At 40.7% G+C, this 19,256-nt stretch overlaps 1 protein-coding gene across 4 annotated transcripts in view; it reads left to right on the top strand.

The window, feature by feature from the left end:
- Positions 1-19,256, top strand: part of LTBP2 (latent transforming growth factor beta binding protein 2) — a 205,622-nt gene that overhangs the window by 174,922 nt on the left and 11,444 nt on the right. For 3 of the 4 annotated variants that reach the window (XM_089522203.1, XM_089522201.1, XM_089522200.1), the window contains 8 exons: positions 3,475-3,597; positions 5,268-5,393; positions 7,512-7,634; positions 8,520-8,651; positions 11,187-11,312; positions 11,943-12,086; positions 14,605-14,796; positions 14,936-15,019. In XM_089522203.1, the coding sequence (XP_089378329.1) occupies positions 3,475-3,597; positions 5,268-5,393; positions 7,512-7,634; positions 8,520-8,651; positions 11,187-11,312; positions 11,943-12,086; positions 14,605-14,796; positions 14,936-15,019 (1,050 nt within the window). The remainder of the gene's footprint in view (positions 1-3,474; positions 3,598-5,267; positions 5,394-7,511; positions 7,635-8,519; positions 8,652-11,186; positions 11,313-11,942; positions 12,087-14,604; positions 14,797-14,935; positions 15,020-19,256) is intronic. The other variant, XM_089522202.1, reaches the window with a different exon arrangement.

The raw sequence follows: 19,256 nt of genomic DNA, 5'->3' as shown, positions 1-19,256 counted from the left end.
CAAGGTCACAGTGGTTTTCTGTGGTCAAGTGGTTATTTGAATTCTCTTCTGTAGGGATCCTAGTCCAACAGTCAAACCACTACACCACACTGGCTCATGCATGTCTTATACAAGATGATATAGGGCCTGAACAGACAGGCTAAAATAAAGCTGCTTTGGGTCACTTTGGAGGTATGCTGTTTAAATGATGCATGCATCTGAAGAGTCTGGAAGCCTCGCCAAAGCCACGTTCCAGTCCTAAGGACTGGAGCACAGCTTTGGCACAGCTTCTGGCCTCTTAGGACGCATGCATCATTTAAACAGCATACCTCCAAAGTGACCTGAAGCGGTTTTATTTTAGCCTGTCTGTTTGGGCCCATTTATTCTTTTCTTTAAGTTCTTTTTGCTCCTGTTAATGTTTTTTTCCTATTTGAATGTCTATGAAATCTAGAAAAACAGGCATTAAGGGCACTGTATATTAAAGGATAGACTGTGCCCATGGTTCATGCTTATCTGAAGGACATGGCTTCAGTAATATCAGCAGAGTCTACTCACTCAAAATTAGCAAATCAAATGTTTAATGAACAGTGTGAGTGTTATGGTATGTTCTGTTTTCCAAATGGTCTTAGATCATAAAAAAGACATACATTGAAAAGGAGACTGTGTGGATGTTGAAACATTTATGTTGGAAAGACATGTATACAGGATCAATCTGATCATTAAGCAGAATGAGACAGATGAAGAACCAAGAAACAGATGTTGTTAAGTTGACAGCAAGCTGATGGAAGGAGAGGACTGTGCAGCATAGAGCTTGCTTACCATGTGCCTTCTAAGCTAACTGTTGCCAGGTGTTGTGGAGGATGCTGTCCAATAACCAGAGCTGAAGGGTAAACTGTGAACTCAGTCAGCTGCTCTATATGGAAGTGGAGAGGGTGGCATCTTGCTCTTTATTGGCCCTACTTGTAACATATACATATACCCATCACAGAACAAGAAGTGACTATAGCTACTGTTTGAATAATCATAGAATCATAGAGTTGGAAGAGGCTTTATGTAAGTCATGAGTGCGACTAGTTGTATCTGTGTGAACTGAGCAGTGTTCTATAGCTGTTCTTTCTGATGTTCTGTCTGTCTGTCTGTCTCTCTCTCTCGCTATATATATATATATATATACACACACACACCCCACCTCTAACTTTTTATGACTGCTACTGCATGGGTGTACACTTGGTGGTAGATCTAAGTTTGCAAACACATAATACCTGAAATTGCTTGACAGATAAACTAAGAAGCCTGAAATATAGACTCAGAAAGATGGGTTATATTGTAAAAAAGAAGTTAACATATGGCATTTTTGGATGCATACTTAAGATTTGTGAGAGTGTGTCTACCAGTGTAACTGTGAGTACTGTTTTAAATTTGTTGTTTGCTACCTTGAGCCTTGCCTACATTGGGACAAAGGTGCCATATAAACAAATAAATGGTATAACACATGGCTGGCAAAAACATTTATTTGCAGAAATAGTGTGCCATATAGGAACACTCATTAGGGAGCTGTGATTGACTGCAGCTGTTTATTGAGTAGATTAAACACTCAGCAACCAACCTAGGTTTGTTTTTTCTATATGTATAAAATGCCCCCTTATAAGAAAGAAAAGAAATCCTTTTTGTAGTGTCACAGGGAAAAATGCACCAGTGCCCTTCAAGAATGCATATTCCATTCTGTTGGTAGACTAATAATATTAGTGCCCCTTTCAGTTGGCTTTCCCCCTAGAAATTAAACTGGGATGGTTAGATGGGTAACATCTTGAGCAGTGGTTCCCAAACTTTTTCAGGCTACCACCCCTTTCCTCTTGGGCAACAACCATAGCGCCCCCTCCCCCCCATACCTATTTCTTGATATTAAGTCTACTGTCCTACTGCAAATTTTTAACAACCAGTCTTGGTTACTGCTCCCTTTGCACCCAGTCACTTGAGAACAGCAACTGAGCAACTGGCTGAACAATGACTGACAAGCCTCTCACCTGTGCCAGCCTTGTGGCAAAGACCAGTGCAAGTGAGAGGATTCTCAGTCGCTACTCAAATTGTTGCTTGATTGTTGCTCCCTTTATACCTTGTCACCGTGAGAGCAGCAATCAAGCAGCTGGCTGAGCAGCGACCAAGAAGCCTCTCACCCATGCCATTCTTGTGGAAAAGACCAATGCAGGCAGGAAGCTTCTCAAATTCTGTTCAGCCAACTTATCAGTTATTGCTCCCAAGATGACCAGGTGCAAAGCTTCTCCATGGCGAGGGAGGACTCTCAATCCTTCTTCACTGGGGTGGAAAGGGGCGCAGTGGTGTATGTATGTCCCAAAATGGCACTGCTCACAGAAACGATGTCCTGAATCCAAGCCTTGCAAATTTCCTGCCACTACTGATGAAAGGCATGGCTAAAAAAGTGAGCTTATATGGGAAGGTGAAGAGTGGGAGATACCACTGCACAAAGCAATCAGCTTTCTGGTGGTTTTAATTAATATAAAGAGGCTTCATGCAACTTTCATCTCCACCATGCTCCTAAAGGCTGTTGGTTCCCCTTGTCTTTCTTGCACACCAATATTTTTGACTGAAGGCCCCTCTGTTGCCCCCTCTTTCCCCTCACCCCCCTGGATCTTTCCACTGCCACCTGAAGGGCATACTGCCCACTTCGGGAATCACTGATCTGGAGAGTCAACAGGTTGTGTGACCCAGCTGTACAGAGATGACTTTGACCTGCACTCTGATTAGTGTTGGACCTCTTATTTAAAAGAAAAGAAAGAGAGATAAATAAGAGACAGTTGACCTAGAGATGAATGTCACATTCTTCTCTTTTTGAACTGAGGTCCTTATCTGGGATTTTGCTTGAGTCACAGGAATTTGTGATAGCTTAACTGAATACAATAACACCAGGAAAAGTTCTATGTGTGCATTGATGTGTAAAGAGTAACTTTGATTCTTGCTGAGTGATGTTCTTTCTTGTCTTTTCTTTTAAATAAGAAGTTCAAAGTTCATCAGAGTGTAGGTCAAAGTCAACTCTGTAGAGCAGGATCAGACATTCTGTTAACCCTCCAAATGTTCTTGTACTTTAGCTCATTTCCTCATTACTGCATATGTTGGATAGGGCTGATGGACTCTGTAGTGCAAGAACAACTGACTATCCTGTTAATAGGACTCGCACATTGCCTATCCTAATGTAGAGAATACTGCAGACAGAAAGACAGCATGCTGCGTTAAATGCCAAAGAACTTGCAATATGCTTTTAAATAAGGGTTGAGTTTAGATAGCAGAGTTACCCCTGTTCCAGCTTGTATGTAAGACTTCTGTAGGTTATGTTTTGTTTCCTCTCTCTCTCTCGTCGGGACTTGTATAATTCTTCTGGGCAGATCTACTTTTGTTCCTCTCTTCCTTAAGGGCTGCTACATCTCATAACAGGTTTTCATTTTTCTCCACCATTAATCCTGTCCTCCTTTTCTTGGACAGATATTAATGAGTGTGAAGACCCCAACACTCACTGCCTGGGAGGTGAGTGCTTAAATACACTGGGATCATACATCTGCCACTGCCGGCCTGGATTTGAGCTCTACAATGGGACCATGTGTGAAGGTATGATAAATAGTCATTTGAGATGGATCTTCCTATTCTTCTACCATTTAGCCACACTTTCAGACTTAACATGGGCAGAGGGCATGGAGAGAAAACAAAACATGGTAGTTTTGGGGAATTCCATTCCTAACTGGTACAAGATAGCATCACCAGTGTCTAGAAATAAATTGGTATTGCATACAGTTACTCTTTTGCATTCTTAGAAGCTCATTCACTTTATTTATTTGTGATAAAACTTTTGAGAAAATACATTAATCACTGTTCAAACAGTATGTCTTTGTTCTCATGTATATAATTTACATCAGCGCCCCTCACCGTGATGCCCTCCACATGTGTTGGGCTACAGCTGCTGCTACCACACCAGTGAAGGTAGCCACTGGCCATAGGTTGGGGAAGTCTCATTTAAATATTGGGCCCTGGACTCATATAGCTTTCTGGGAATAGATTTCAGAAGGGGTTCATTCCTTGTATACCAGATGCAGACGCCGACTGATACTCATGCCATCCATTCCCCCACCATCTCCTTGCTCTAGAAGAAATCCTTCAAGACATACCTATTTTCACATGTCTGTCATAAATAACAGTGCTGGTTGCATTTAGTGTAATTTCCTCTTTTCTTATCCACTTCCTCTTTCCATGAAACTTTTTGGCTCCAGGTGTATGACACTAGTATTGTTTTCATTCTGTGTTCTTCTTTGTTTAGTATTTTTATATTCTACATCAGAGTTGAGTATAATTATGATAAATAGACTCACAGATAGTTGGAAGAGACCACAAGGGCCATCCAGTCCATTTCCTGCCATGCAGGATTGCACAATCAAAGCACTCCTGACAGCTAGTCTTCTTCATAGAAATATTATGGAGGGTTTTTTTAAAAGGAAATTACAGGAGAAACAATCAAGAGTCATGTGGCACTTTAAACACTACCAAAATTATTATACTATTTTATTATGGAGTTTCTTTGGAGTGTCCACTTCATCAAATGATGGTTGCTCAGAATTTCAGGTGTATATTTAGTACACATGGTTGAGAGTGGTATATAATATTTAAAATGCCAGATAATACTTTTGTTTAATGCAATGAATGTGTATGTTTGGAAGCACTCTGCTCTCTAATTCTAAGTGAATGCCCTCCTATCCCTGTCTGTCCCCTGAAACTAGTGTTTTGGTGGATTTCAGTGTAATATAAGTACATTGTCTTACACTACTAGAAGATAAACTAGTGGAACTAGCACAGAGCTTTGAAAAATGACCCTTTAAAGCTTCATCTTTACAGCTGCCCCAGGCAGCATAGCCATGCTGGGCAGCTGTAGGATTCTGGGAGGTATAATTTTTGTTTAAAAAAGGCAACATTTCCAAACACTAATATAACAAGGGTGATATTTGCCCAGATTTGCAGTGAGAGGGTTTGGAAGATCTTCCTGAATAAGGGCATTTCCATACAGATCTTGCCCCAATTTCCTTTTTACTCTTTCAAACTCCTGCATTACTTTCAAACCCCTCTTAGAGACAGGCAGTGTAAAATTCTTTATGCAGAAAACCATGCCACTGGGTGGGGGATGTTTTGCCTTTTAAAGGCTATGCCTAAGGGCTAACAGCACAGACAGACAAGAATAATCCATAGCACATAGTATGAGTGAGTTGACTGAAACTTTCTTTGCCTTCCTATAGATCTGAATGAGTGCCTGGACAGTAGCATCTGCAGCCCTAATGGCGAGTGCCTGAACAGCCATGGGTCCTATTTTTGTATTTGTGCCCTTGGCTTCTCAAATGCTGCTGGTGGAGTCAGCTGTCAAGGTGAGGTCCTAAACTGTAGAATTAAGAATAGCCATGTGCCTGTCCCTCTGTCCTTTTGCATTGCCTCTCCAGTAATGACACAAATCTTACAATGGGAGGGGAGTAGCAAGAGAAAATGAAGGGTAACTAGTCCAATACTCCTCCCAAAGTGCTTCCTTAAAAGTTCCAGTCCAATTAGGAGGCAACTTAGTTCAACATCACCAATTCCCCAGAGCTTGAAAAAGTTGCTCTTTGGGCTACATCTCCCACAATATGCACTTATGTTTCAGAATCTCCCAGCCAGCATGGCAAAGAGATGTAGTTCAAGAAAGTAACTTTCCCAAACATTCTGGTTCTTATCCACCTGTTTTGGATCTTAATATGCTGGGATATGTCTGAGGTGCTTTTGCATCTGCTTGATATCTCTCAGTGATAGACTGAGGTTCAAGACATTACATTTAAGACTAAGACTTCCAGCAAACCCCAGCTGACCTGGCCAGTGACCATGGTGTTTGGGGGATTTGAGAGTATAGTCTTTAAAAAATTAAGGGACTTTCCCAAATTCTGCCAATCCCATATTATCAGTGTCTGCATCTACCAGCCACTCTTCTCAGATCAGTCTTTATGAGGAGGAACAGTAGAGGGAGACCTTGGCGGGATACAGACGGGCAAAAAGGGGTGTGTTCATGACGTCATGAAGGTATAGCCTTCAGACGGCCCTTACCTGAATGCCGCCATGAACACGCCGCCCGCACGCCCCAAGCGGGAAGAAGCGGCATTAAAAAGGTGCTGCTTTTCCCCTCTTCTTTTCTATATACTGCGCAGCTGCGCATCTCCGTCTATAAGCTGCTGCACTGGTACGCCAGAATTGTTACGCCGCTAATTTAAGTTGCCCATTTAAAAGCTCCGTGTCTGCTGCGTCGCATAATGAGTTGGGGTCCTGGAACATGCGCAGTTTGCACCGAAGCTCTAATTAGAGCGTCAGATGCCATGCAGATGTGGAAGCTGCAGCACAGCTGCACTCTATTTTAATGCTCGTAACCCTAACCCTAACCCTAACCCTAACCCTAGAGCAACATGTACGCCTGCGCTGCTAGAATTGGGGAAAGTTTGGAATTTAAAGTGAACCCCTACACACATTCCTGTGCCATTTTCACCTAACAATAAAAAACCCCTAAAACTTTAAATATTTACATATGTACAAGGGAGGTGATGGGGGATGGCAGGGGGACAGCGGTGGCAGCGGCGACAGCTGTGGCTGTGCATTGCAGATTCAGCAAGAGCGTGGGGACCAAAGGAGAGGAGGCATCCATGATGCTGGTGACACTACCAACGTGCAAGCGGACAAGGATGCCAACACCAGCTGATCACCGGCTGGCAGGAAACCACCATTGTTCTTGGGCAGGGCGAGGGAAAAAGTTTAAAGGGGCCTGGGCGCTTTAAATGTGCACATAGGCTTTCTGCCGCCGGTGCTGAGTGCCGCAGCTGTGCAGCTGCGCATCCGCCAGCCGGCAAAAGAAAAAAAAAAGCCCCGTTTTTGGCCGCCCGTGCAGAAGCTGCCTCTCTCTTTGCAGCGTCCTCCGAGGTGGCGGTATGGAAACTGCGGGTCAGAAACGGCCCCAGGTGAGGCGTCTTCACTGCCCCCCATGTGGAAGCCCCATACACCTGAGCCACGCCCCCGGGGCGGGCGGTCTGGAGGCTCCGTATTCAGCAGAATACACCTCCAAGACGTCTTCCCCTGCCCGTCTGTACCCCGCCCTTGTGAAACTGGAAACTTTAGGATTAAGGCTCACCTACAAAAGTGCTCATAAGCATTGATTTGGAATATAAATCTTCCCATTCTCAGTTGATGTTTCTGCTGCTTTGAAACATCCTCATCATTACCTATACTTGAAAAATTAGGTTTGGACAAAGATGGATTTCATCTGGGATGATTATGAAACAACAATGCCCACTCCAAATTAGACTTAAATTAACTTATTTGAATTGGGCCGAAGGAAGCCCTCCTTTCATCTACAGATTTCCTGTTTTTGTCTTTGGTCTTCTGTGCCTTCACACTCCGACCATACTTCAGGTTATTTTGAAGACATTTTCAGATTTGCTAGATGACTTATTGTTGTATCACATTCTCCTCTACAGATGTAGATGAGTGTTCAGATCAATCCAGGTGTTTGCATGGCCAGTGCCTCAACACAGAAGGTTCTTACAGATGTTTATGTCAAACTGGCTTCAGGCATTCCCAGGAGACAGATGACTGCATAGGTAAGAGCTGATCTTCTGGAAGGAGAAAATTTACAGATTAGACAAGTTGTTAAAGGTATCCTTCCATTTAAGGTGCAGTTTTTGAAAAATGCAAATAACAATGTCTGGAAGCTAATATTTAATGAAGGAGGCTAGTTATTGTTTATATCACAGGGAGCTAGGGCAGAGGAGTTTAACTTTTCCTCCCATACTGAGGTCCTGATAAAAATTGCTCCCTCGAAGTTGCTGTTTTGCATGGGAAGAAACTTTCAACTAAAGAGAGGAGTTCCTCTTAATGAAAACAGCAGCTTCAGATGAGCCATGTTCATCACATCTAGTCTATGAGTGTCCTTGCTTCCTCTAACAACTGAGAAACTACTCTTTTTACACCTGCTCCCTCAGATAGCTAATCCTTTTAAGAATGTCTTAATGACCACAGGAATTATGGTACTACAAAGCCAGCAATGATGTATTGGTTTGAGTGGAGACCAGGGTTCATTTCCCCACTTGGCCATGAAACCCATTGGGTGACCTTGGGCAAGTCACATGCTTGCAGTCTTGGGGGAATGCAATGGTAAACCTCTTCTGAACAAATTCCGCCCCAAAAAACCCATGATAGAGTTGCCTTAGAGACCTGCAACAACAGCAACCGCAACAACAACAAAGTTCTCTAAGCCTTTGTTTCTTAGATTTCTTTGAGTTGGCTAAGCTTGAAAACAGTGTGCTAGCAATGCTTGTGTAACACATTAACCATGGTAAGACGCAGGAGCAGAACTCCTTTGAGATTAGGGTGTGTGCTTGGGTTTGCTTTTTTGCATGCATTCTTGGTTCCAGTGTCTCTATATAGTGACTGCTGTTAGCTTTGTCTTTCTCCCCTTTTGAAATGCAAAATGATTCCTATGACAGATGTGGATGAGTGTGAAGAATATGGGGATGCTGCTTGTGGCTCCTGGCGATGCCAGAACACCTTGGGTTCATACCACTGCATTATGGGATGCTCACCTGGCTTCCATCGCACACCGTTTGGTGAATGCATTGGTGAGTTCCATATCTGGAGAAAATCTGAGTGTGTATGTAAAAGTCAAGAAAGAGTCTTGATAAAGAAGGACTTCACCTGGGGAAGGAAAATCTTGTCCAGGATGGAAACTGAGGATTTGGATGACACCATCCTGGAACAGATGACCAAACATTCAGAAAGGCGACATGTAATAGAAATGGGAGATTTCAGTAATCCTGATATTTGTTACATGTCAAATTCTGCCAGAATAAGGTAACAAAATTCCTCACTTGCCTGGTAGATAATTTCGTTCTCCAGAAGGTGAAAGAGACAACAAAAGGATCAGCTATTTTAGATAGTACAGTGGACCCTTGTTATACGCTGGGGTTTGGTTCCAAGATCCCCCATGTATAACAAAATCCGTGTATGATCAAGTCCCATTCAATATAATTCCATAGCAAAATGGTGTCCTTTATGAAAAAAGGAAAATCAAGGTTTGATATTTGAAATTTATACTTTTTTTGAACATTTTCAAACTGTGGATGCTTGAATCCGTGTATAAGAAATCCATGTATAAGAAGGGCCAACTGTACTCATAAATCCTCACCATTGGCTCTACTGGCTAGGATTGATGGGAGCTGCAGTTGAACAACTGGAGGGCCACATATCCCCTGCTTTTGGTCTAGCCAATGTGTTCATTCAGGTCAATTACAGACATTAAATACATGAAAGGAATTGCTACATGGATGTAATTTACATTGAAAAAGCTGCAAACCTAATGATTTGACTGTTCCTGAGGCACATGTGAGAAGCCTCCAAGGTACTTCTGTACAAGCTCTCTTTTACTCTTGCAAATAAAGATTTAGTATGATTAAGTATCTTGGCACAGTAAGACAACCTGTTTGTTTTTACCAGGCCATATCCACCAGCCTTGACGCTGTATGTAGAAAGATCTTGTAGCACCTTTGAGAAAGAAGTTGGCAGCATGAGCTTTCGTAGACTTAAGTCTACTTCCTCAAATACATTTGGCCAAATAGACAAGTCCATGAAAGTTCATGCTGCCAAATTCTTTCTTTCAGTTACAGTAGTCTCAAAATTGCTACAAGATCTCTCTACATATTGATTCTGCAGACTAACGCAGCTATGAATCTTTGACAGTGTTACATATTACCTCTCTTTATAACAAACCACAGGAATCACTCATCTCATTTATACTTTGTTACAGTATAGTGCTTTAATTAGCTTTTATATCCTGTTTCTGCTTTTATTCCATGTGTTCTCTCTTTATTTTCCTATTAATCTTTACACATCCACCCTTCTTTCCCACATTCTTCCGTCACAAAACACCCTTTGTCTACCAAATCCTCTCTGGCTCCTTCATTCTCCTTTATGTCATCTTGCTTTTCTTTTGTCTGCTTTAGCTTTTGTCAGGGATGATGGGAGTTGTTGCACTTCACCTCAGGCTGTAACTCACCACCAAGTTAATGAAGCTGAGCTGACCAGTTTTGGCCAGTGGTTATTGCTTTCTTTCAAAGCAGCAGAGTTTCTGAGAATAAGCTGAAGACCCTGACAAACCTCTTCAGGCTTTCTCACTCTTCTTCCTCTGATGTCTCCAACACCATCAGGATTTGCTGACTCTTGTTGTTTTCACTCAAGACACCAGACGACTTTGTAGTCTTAAACAAAAGTACTATTTTATTCTACTATACACTATATACAGTTACAATTCTTGCTCTCTGAATATGCCCAACTATCCTACCACAATTCTACCAATCAACCACAACCATCCACAACAACCAGCATCACATTAACAAAACTGGCAATTATTATAGCTATTGTTAGGTGCCACCCACTGGGTGTGTACATTCACATGATTGGTTGACTTTGTTCACCCCAGACTCAAGTCCAACCCATGAATATGATCTGATTATCTTGTCCATGAAACAAGTCTCAGGTGTTGCCAATATTCATTCCAAAATCTGTCCTTGGCTCCCAAGACTTCCAAATTAGATCACCTTTTACACCTGTGTGATTTCTCTGTCTATACATGCTTAGTCATTTTGCTTCTCACATACATATTTTATTTCTATAACTGCATATCCCATGTTGCATTTCTTGACATCATTGTCCCAACACAGAGTAGTTTTAGATGATGCTTTTATCACACTACTGCCCTCCCATGTCCACTGAAATTTAGGAAGGCTTTGCATAACATTTTACTCCAGTCACAATCTTCCCTTGTTTTTCCATTGTCTCCATCTTTTTCCATACCACAAAGATTCCATTTAGGAAAAAAAGATGGGAAAAGTGCATAGGTCCTTGTAATTGCTAGCATGAGGAGCCCTCGATCTGGAAATACCCTCAGATGCTGCTGAGGTAATGTTTGCTTAAAAAGAGTCAGTGGAATTCTTCCTTATTATTTTGAGAACTTCCTTCAAGAACTGGAGATGACCTTGAATGTGTATCAGCCCTCTTTCAAGGAGCAGAAGATTGCTAGCATGAGGAGAACGAATAGAGTGGGCTTTCCTTCAGTTATGTAAATTCTGTACTGATTCATTTGTCCATCTTTCTTGCAGATATTGATGAATGTGCTAATGAGACATTATGTGGAAACCATGCTTTTTGTGACAACACTGATGGTTCATTCCGTTGTCTGTGTGACCGTGGCTATGAAAACTCACCTTCTGGCCATGACTGTATTGGTAAGAGTTACCCAATATCTATAGCTCCATGTTACTTCTTGTTGAAGTAGCCTTACAGGCTCTGAGTCCAAGATCCCTTTGTGCTTCAGAGAGATCTGCTTGTGTGTCTGTTCTTATTCTTGGAAGGGTCTGTGGCCACCCAGTGCATGGTGGGGGCTGCCAGGGGAGCAGTGGCCAAAAGGGTGCACTTAACCCTTTCTTTTGCCATGGCAGTTGAGGTCTCCTTGTGAGGAGGTACCCACCATGAAGCCAGAAGGAGCACATTGGGAGGAGGGCCTGAGTGGGTGTCACCCCTCTTCTGGGGTGTTGCATACCCCTGAACCCTCCTAGTGACACCCCTGTGGCCACCATCTCTTGAGGTAGAGCTTGGAATCATCCTATTTTTGGATGATAACTTCCAGAATCCTTCAGGCAGTGTGGTTGGTGGTACAAAAATTAATTTTCTCCCACTCCATCACTAATTTGCTAAGAAATGAACATTTTGAAGAATGAGAGAACAAAAACTAAAAAGGAAAAAAATGGACAACCTAACTTCTTATATGAAAAGGGGGAAATATTGGAGAGTGGTATGGAAATTAATGTGGAATGTGAAGATCTGGAGTACTGATGTTTGATTATATTATTTTGCAGATGTAAATGAGTGTGAGCTGATGGTTGCAGTGTGTGGGACTGCACTTTGTGAAAATGTAGAAGGAGCCTTCCTGTGCCTGTGTCCCAGTGACCATGAAGAATATGATACTGAAGCAGGAGAATGCCGTCCCCGAATAGGCATGGGTGAGAGCTCACTGGGCAGACAGATGTGAGGCACTACTGAAGACTCTGTTTAGAAAGAAGAACCACAAGTTCCTCTTGTGGGCCTGTGTGAAAGGAAGCACTATTCGATGTTCCTAATATATAACTTTGGAGTTTTGTTTGAGTCACACATACAGAATGAACTGCATGTTAGACAAACTAGGAGATCTACTTATTCAGTTAATTAAAGTGTGTGTCACTTTTTAGCCTGAGGCTCCCAAAAGTATGTACAAAAAAAATTAAATATTCTTTAAAAACTGGTTAAAATTCTTTAAAAATAGATTTTTTAAAAATGAAAAGGGAATGTTGTCTTTCTAACAGAAGGCAAAGATCTTTTTACAGAACAACTAACAGGGCCCTTATTAACTAACTGGGTCTAAATGGACATGGTGGACATTATTCTGTACAAGGGTATTTGTCTGCTGGTACAAAGGTAACATTCCATTTAAATATGCTGTTTTAAAGTGTTCTAATAGCTGTTTTAAAAGTAACATACAGATTGAGTCTCCCTTATACAGAATTTCAAAATCCAAAATAATCCAAAAACCAAAACTGGGAGGCTGAGATACTGATACCTTTGTTTTCTGATGGTTCAATGTACACAGCTTCATTTCGTGAACAATATTATGACACATAAATGAATTTTAGAATGATAAAAATGTCTCATCTCTAAAATATCTCAGTATGAACATATATACAAATACAGCTATTCCAAAATCCAGAAAACCCCTGAAATCCAAAATACAGTGCACCCGCGTTATATGTGGCTTTCAGCATACACTGAAAGCTGTGAGGGAACTGCTTGGGAGCATGTGGGGCGCAAGGGGCGGCATGTCCCATTTAGATAAGGCATGCGCCGCCTCTGCATGCATGAGTCCCATTACTTTCAATGAGGCTTGAGCATATGTGGGTTTTTTACGCAGGGGGTGGGGTCTGGAACAGTTCCTCTGGGTAAAAAAAGGGTGCACTGTACTTCTGGTTTCAATCATTTTAAATAAGAAATACTCTAGATAATTTTATATTTATAACTGATGATGCTTATTAGATATTTTAATATTCTGTTAGCCATCTTACCTCCCCACCTTGGAAGGAAGGCTGGATTCAAGGTTGGTTAAGTGACTGATTGATTAATTGCCACTTTTAAGAACCAGTTTTATAATCCAAAGGGTATATAAAAGAGTACAGTTTGGACTGCCCATCAAGGATAGACCCAGACTTCCTTTGGGAGTTCCACAACTATTTGATCAAATTGTCATAAGAAAAACTTCAGTGATATTTGAGTAGACATCCTTTTGTCTAATTAGAAAAGTTGTCATCAATGGATTAATGATGGAATATAAGAAGGCATGGCTTACATTCTTGTTATATGTGTATGGACAGTAAATTGAAATGGGAGGTCTCATGACCCAAAAATATAAGGCTCAACCAAATTTCATTCTTATCATGAGATCTATAATCCCTGATCTGGCACCAGTAGCATGATGTCCCCTCATGATGCAATGAAAGTCATATTGGTCATGCTACTTTTTGCAATTTTTTTTTAAAGGGGGACGTTGATGAGAGATTCAATCAAAGGCTTTGCACAGTATAAAAGTGCACATAGTCTTTAAGGACAATTTATTTGTGATACCAAAAATAACAGAAAAAAATCCTTAAATGACTGGACGAGGCATCGCCCAGGCATCTTAACTCCTGGTTTTGGGGAAAAGTCAGGGGTGGTGGTGGTGGTAGTAGTAACAGTAGTGGTAGTAATGCGTTAGGAGCGAGAGTAGCTTTGTTGGTTTATCTCCCTTTCCCACCAAATCTAGTGTTGGATCAACATTCCACACTGTTGTTTGAATGCATATTTATTGTTGCCTCAGAATTTGTGGAGGATCTAAAAATGATCATCTACAGTTAGCAGCTTTCCCATAATTCCCTGTTCTTTCTTGCAACTTTTCACTTATCAGAGAACATCTGTTAAGGAAAAGATAGACACAGTAGTGACATAATGCCTTTTAATTGTAAGACATAGGAACTCCATGTAAAGAAGTAATTCAGTATCAAAAAAGCATTAAAGACTTTTAAAAAAGGTAACAGCTTGAAAAAATGGCATACAATGGCGAGAAAGAAAATTCTGTTTCTTGTAAGTAACAAAGCAGGAGATGAGAAGCTGGTAGAAGTCTATGACACGGCACAATGCTTGAGAAAACTGGGTTACTATTTGGGTGGAAATGTACTTCTTCACTGTCACACTTGTGGTGGAAAGACAAGAAAGAAGAGAGGGGAGAAGATTTTTGGAGTGTGCAAAATACACTTTGCGGTGCTAAAATTTAGAGAGTATTTGCAGTGCTAATGTTAATAATATGGGGAAATCCTGAGGATGTTATTATTAGCCAGATTGTCTTTATCAGTAGTGACCCTCTAGGAACTTGCCTAGAATTCCAGTGTTTTGAGTAACTGCCCGGCAAAATGTTATCAACATGAGCCTCCTTCACCTACATTTTGTCTCTAATCTCAGGAGAACCTGGAAGGCCGGTGTCTTTGTATCCCAGTATCTCAGAAAGGAAGGAATGCTACTATCACATCAGTGATACTCCATTATGTGACAGCGTTTTGGCCAACAATACCACCAAGGAGGAATGCTGCTGCACTGAAGGAGCAGCCTGGGGAGACAATTGTGAAACACATCCATGCCCTATTATTGGCTCAGGTACACTACATTGAAACATATTCTTGGGCTGATCCAAATGAGGGCAGGGGACACCCTTGCTTGATCCATAGTTATGTAATAATCTACTTCATGTTTTTATCTCCCTTTGTCCGTTGTTGCTGCTGTTCTTCTTTGCCAGTGGATTACATTAAGATTTGCCCCAGTGGGAAGGGCTATATCCCAGTGGAAGGGACGCTTATTTTTGGACAGACATCTTATACAGGTACAGCTTTTCTTTTTGTGTGTTCGTCAGTTCTGCAAAGTATCTGAAGATCCAACCAGACATGATACAAGAGAGCCAGATACATAACACTTAAGCTTTATTTTTTACACTTAAAATCAGCTACAGGAATGAATGAGTGTGTCCACTTATTATTAGGGCTTCAGCAAACAGCACAAATTCTTCACCACCAGCAACATTTCACCTATAGAAATCATCCCTCCTCACATGCTGAATTAATCATGAGAAGGGGAAAAAATGGATACAGCATGAAAATTCCACTAACATGTTGAAGTTCGGTTTGTTAAAATATTTGAGAAAGCAAGATTAAGAAGACTTGCTGTTATTGTTCTAAGACTACCACAGCTTTTTATAAGGTTATAAAGGAAAAATGCCCAATAATAATAATAATAATAACAACAACAACATGCTAGGAAATAATAACTAGTCTATGATTAACTCTTTGTTCCAATGAAGTCTCCAACATGTTCTTGAATAATCTTTGGCATGCTAGCAGAGTTTGGAAGCATTTTTTAAGATTACAATCCCAGAATGATGGAGCTATGGGAGTTGTTCTCCAAAACCTGAATGCTGGTGGTCTCAAACACTTGTGCAAATCAATTTAGGTAAATCTCAGTGATCCAGTGAATATGTACTCAGGACTACCAAACAGATTTAACCCACTCCTCCCAAAATAACTTCTCCAGGTTCTGAAAGGTATGTGCTGGAAAGGGGGAAGGTAGAACTCAAAGATTATATTGGAGAGCAGAACCAAGTATGTTGCTACTTGTAGGTATCTCTGTAGATATACCTCACTTAATGAAGCAGATGTATTCCTCAGCATTACTTTTTTAAAAGAAAATTTGGTACCAGAGGTAGAAATAACATGGAAAGAATAAGGATAGGTTCCTACACCACAACAAAGATGTGTTTAACATGTTACCACAAAGTTTTCATTCAAACTAACAATATGGATAGGTGAACTGAAACAACCAGGTCATGTAATCCGTTTAGAAGTAAACAAAGGAGACCACTTGAAAGCTGCTCCCAAATGCATCCAAGGATGATATGTAAAATTTCACCAACCTCTACTGTTATTATGATTTTCATGGCTTCATTTACAGATCTATGCTTCTTAGAATCATAGAATCATAGAATCGGAAGAGACCACAAGGGCCATCCAGTCCAACCCCCTGCCATGCAGGAAATCCCAATCAAAGCATACCCGACAGATGGCCATCCAGCCTCTGCTTAAAGACCTCCAAAGAAGGAGACTCCACTACACTCCGAGGGAGTTTGTTCCACTGTCAAACAGCCCTTACTGTTAGGAAATTCCTCCTAATGTTGAGATGGAATCTCTTTTCCTGCAGCTTGCATCCGTTGTTCTGGGTCCTGTTCTCTGGAGCTACAGAAAACAAGCTTGCTCCCTCCTCAATATGACATCCCTTCAAATATTTAAACAGGGCTATCATATCACCTCTTAACCTTCTTTTTTCCAGGCTAAACATCCCCAGCTCCCTAAGTTGTTCCTCATAGGACATGGTTTCCAGACCCTTCACCATTTTAGTCACCCTCCTTTGGACATGTTCCAGTTTCTCAATGTCCTTTTTGAATTGTGGTGCCCAGAACTGGACACAATATTCCAGGTGGGGCCTGGCCAAAGCAGAATATAGTGGCACTATTACTTCTCTTGATCTAGACACTATACTTTTATTGATGCAGCCTAAAATTTCATTGGCCTTTTTAGCTACCGCATCACACTGTTGACTCATGTTCAACTTGTGGTCTACTTGGACTCCTAGATCCCTTTCACACAAAGTCTAATTCAGCCAGGTGTCCCCCATCCTATATTAGTGCATTTCATTTTTCTGCCCTAAGTGCAGTACTTTACATTTCTCCGTGTTGAATTTCATTTTGTTAGTCTTTAATGTGATGGGGGTAGTTGGTGAGGCAGCCTATCCCCTTTATCCTTTTCTCTCTTTTTTGATGTTCACACATGCTCTGTAAGAAATTTTGAAGGCACCTGCTATTTATTTATTTATTTTGTTGTTGTTGTAGGCAGGCAAACACAGCAACATTAGGATTGGCTAGAGCAGAATGCTATCCTTCCCAGCTCATGCATTGCATTGTTGACTGCAGACACACTCCTGCAAACTGCCACAGAAAGTCTTTGTTTCTCCAACCTTCCCTTACCATCCTTCCAGTGCTGATGCAGCTAAAATAACTTCCAGCTAGGCAGAAGACAAGGAAAAGTGGGATCTGAGAGGGAAAAAACAATTTGTAACAAGAGGCTTCATTGAGGCTTATAACTGAAGAATGCCTGTAATCTTAAAATTGACAGAGAAAAGTAAAATATCAGATTTCATAGGAGCTTTTGATAAGGCAGGGTCACTATCACATCCTAAATTTTTCTTTGTTTCTTTATTTGATTAAAGTATCATAATTAAATTTAGCTTATGTCTAAATAAAGTAACTTATCGACAAGTATATGAATGTTTGTTGTTCTTAGCTGTCTTCAAGTTAATGCTGACTAAATGGTGACCCTATGGATGAGACATCTCCATGCATCCCTGTCTTTCACTGCTCTGCTCAGGTCCTTCAGGGTTGTGACCTCCCTAATTGAGTCTAGCCATCTGGCATGTGTTCTTCCTCTGTTTCTACTACCCTCCATGTTTCCTAGCATTATTGCCTTTTTTAATGGGTCATGCCTTCTTGTGACATGCTCAAAGTACAACAGCCCCAGTTTCATCATCTTTGGTTCCAAGGCTTGATCTGTTCTAGGATCCATTTGTTTGTCTTTTTGGCCACCCATGGTATCAGCATTCTTATCCAGCATCACATCTCAAATTAGTTGATTTTCTTCCTGTCCACTTTCTTCAGTGTCCAGCTCTCACACCCGTTCATGGTAATGGGGAATACAGTACCTTGGACAAGTCTAACTTTAGTGCTCAGTTGCATATCTTTACACTTTAGGATTTTATATAATTCTTTCATAGCTGCCCTTCCTGTCCCTAGTCTTCTTCTGATTTTTTGACTGCAGTCTCCTTTCTGGCCAATATTTGATCCAAGGTATAGGGAATCTTTAACTATTTTGATTTGATCATCATCTAGACTGAACTTACGTAGATCCTCCATGGTCATTATTTTTGTTTTCTTTATGTTCAGCAGTAACCCTACCTTTGCACTTCCTTCTTTAATTTTCCTTAGTGATTGCTCCAAGTCTGTGATATTTTCTGCTATTATTATGGTGTCATACATTGTTCCTCCTATGTTCACTCCTCCTCCTTCTGAGTCTAAACCTGCTCTTATATTTTCTGCATGCAAGTTGAACAAGTAGGGTTATAGTATGCAGCCTTGTCTGACCCCTTTGCCAGTTGGAAAGTATTCTGTTTCTCCATATTCTGTTGAGTCTAAGATTGCCTCAGCCTGGGATTTTCTTGGTGGAAGGTTATTGCAAGGAGGTTCAACTTTGCCTCACTTTCTGCAGTGCTAATGTGAGTAAGCTATGGTGTCACTTTTTTTAGTGTCAGAAAAATCCTCCACCAATGTCATCCACCATTACTGCTGCTGCCCAGTATTTGCCACCTTAGGATATGCTTAGGATATGAACATTCAAAACTTTACTCTCATTAAAATATAAATTTTTAATGTTAGAAGTTTTGTCTAATGTAGAGAAGGGGTAGTGTAGAACTGAGGATTTAAATACCTGAAATCTGCCATCTAGATGAGGGACAGTTTTTCAAATGAAAAATCATGTTTAAAAGTTACTTGAATTATTCCCAGACCTTCATAAACAGAGTCCTACAAGTTTTTTAATTAGAATCAACATAAGGATAGTTGAGGACTGGTGTCTTTAGCATTATTTTTCATTACTCTTTAACTGAAAACTCCCATGTAGAATTGCAGTTGATTTTTTACTTTTCAGAGGAGTATGGTGGATATTTATTTATTTATTTATTTATTTATTTATTTATTTATTTATTTATTTTGCATATACTTCTTGATATGTTCTGGCCATAATATTGCTATAAGACAAGGGAAGGAACAATTCTGAACATGTTGTTTTCAAAATACCTCTCCTATAAATTATATAATTGATGTTAAAGCTTTTTACGTATAGAAGAGTTCTTGTACACATGCTTTCATAGTCTAAAAAAGGGAGATTGTATGATCTTCCCAATGTAACACACATGTGCATGCACATTAGCACAGTTTAAAAGGTGTTGATTGGAAAGGCAGT

The sequence above is a fragment of the Sceloporus occidentalis genome, unplaced genomic scaffold, assembly GCF_023333645.1.
Source record: "Sceloporus occidentalis isolate IW3139 unplaced genomic scaffold, rSceOcc1.0.p SCAF_4, whole genome shotgun sequence".
Taxonomy (NCBI): Eukaryota; Metazoa; Chordata; class Lepidosauria; order Squamata; family Phrynosomatidae; genus Sceloporus; species Sceloporus occidentalis.
Note: the sequence above shows the minus strand (reverse complement) of the source record. Positions and strands in the feature narration are given on the sequence as shown.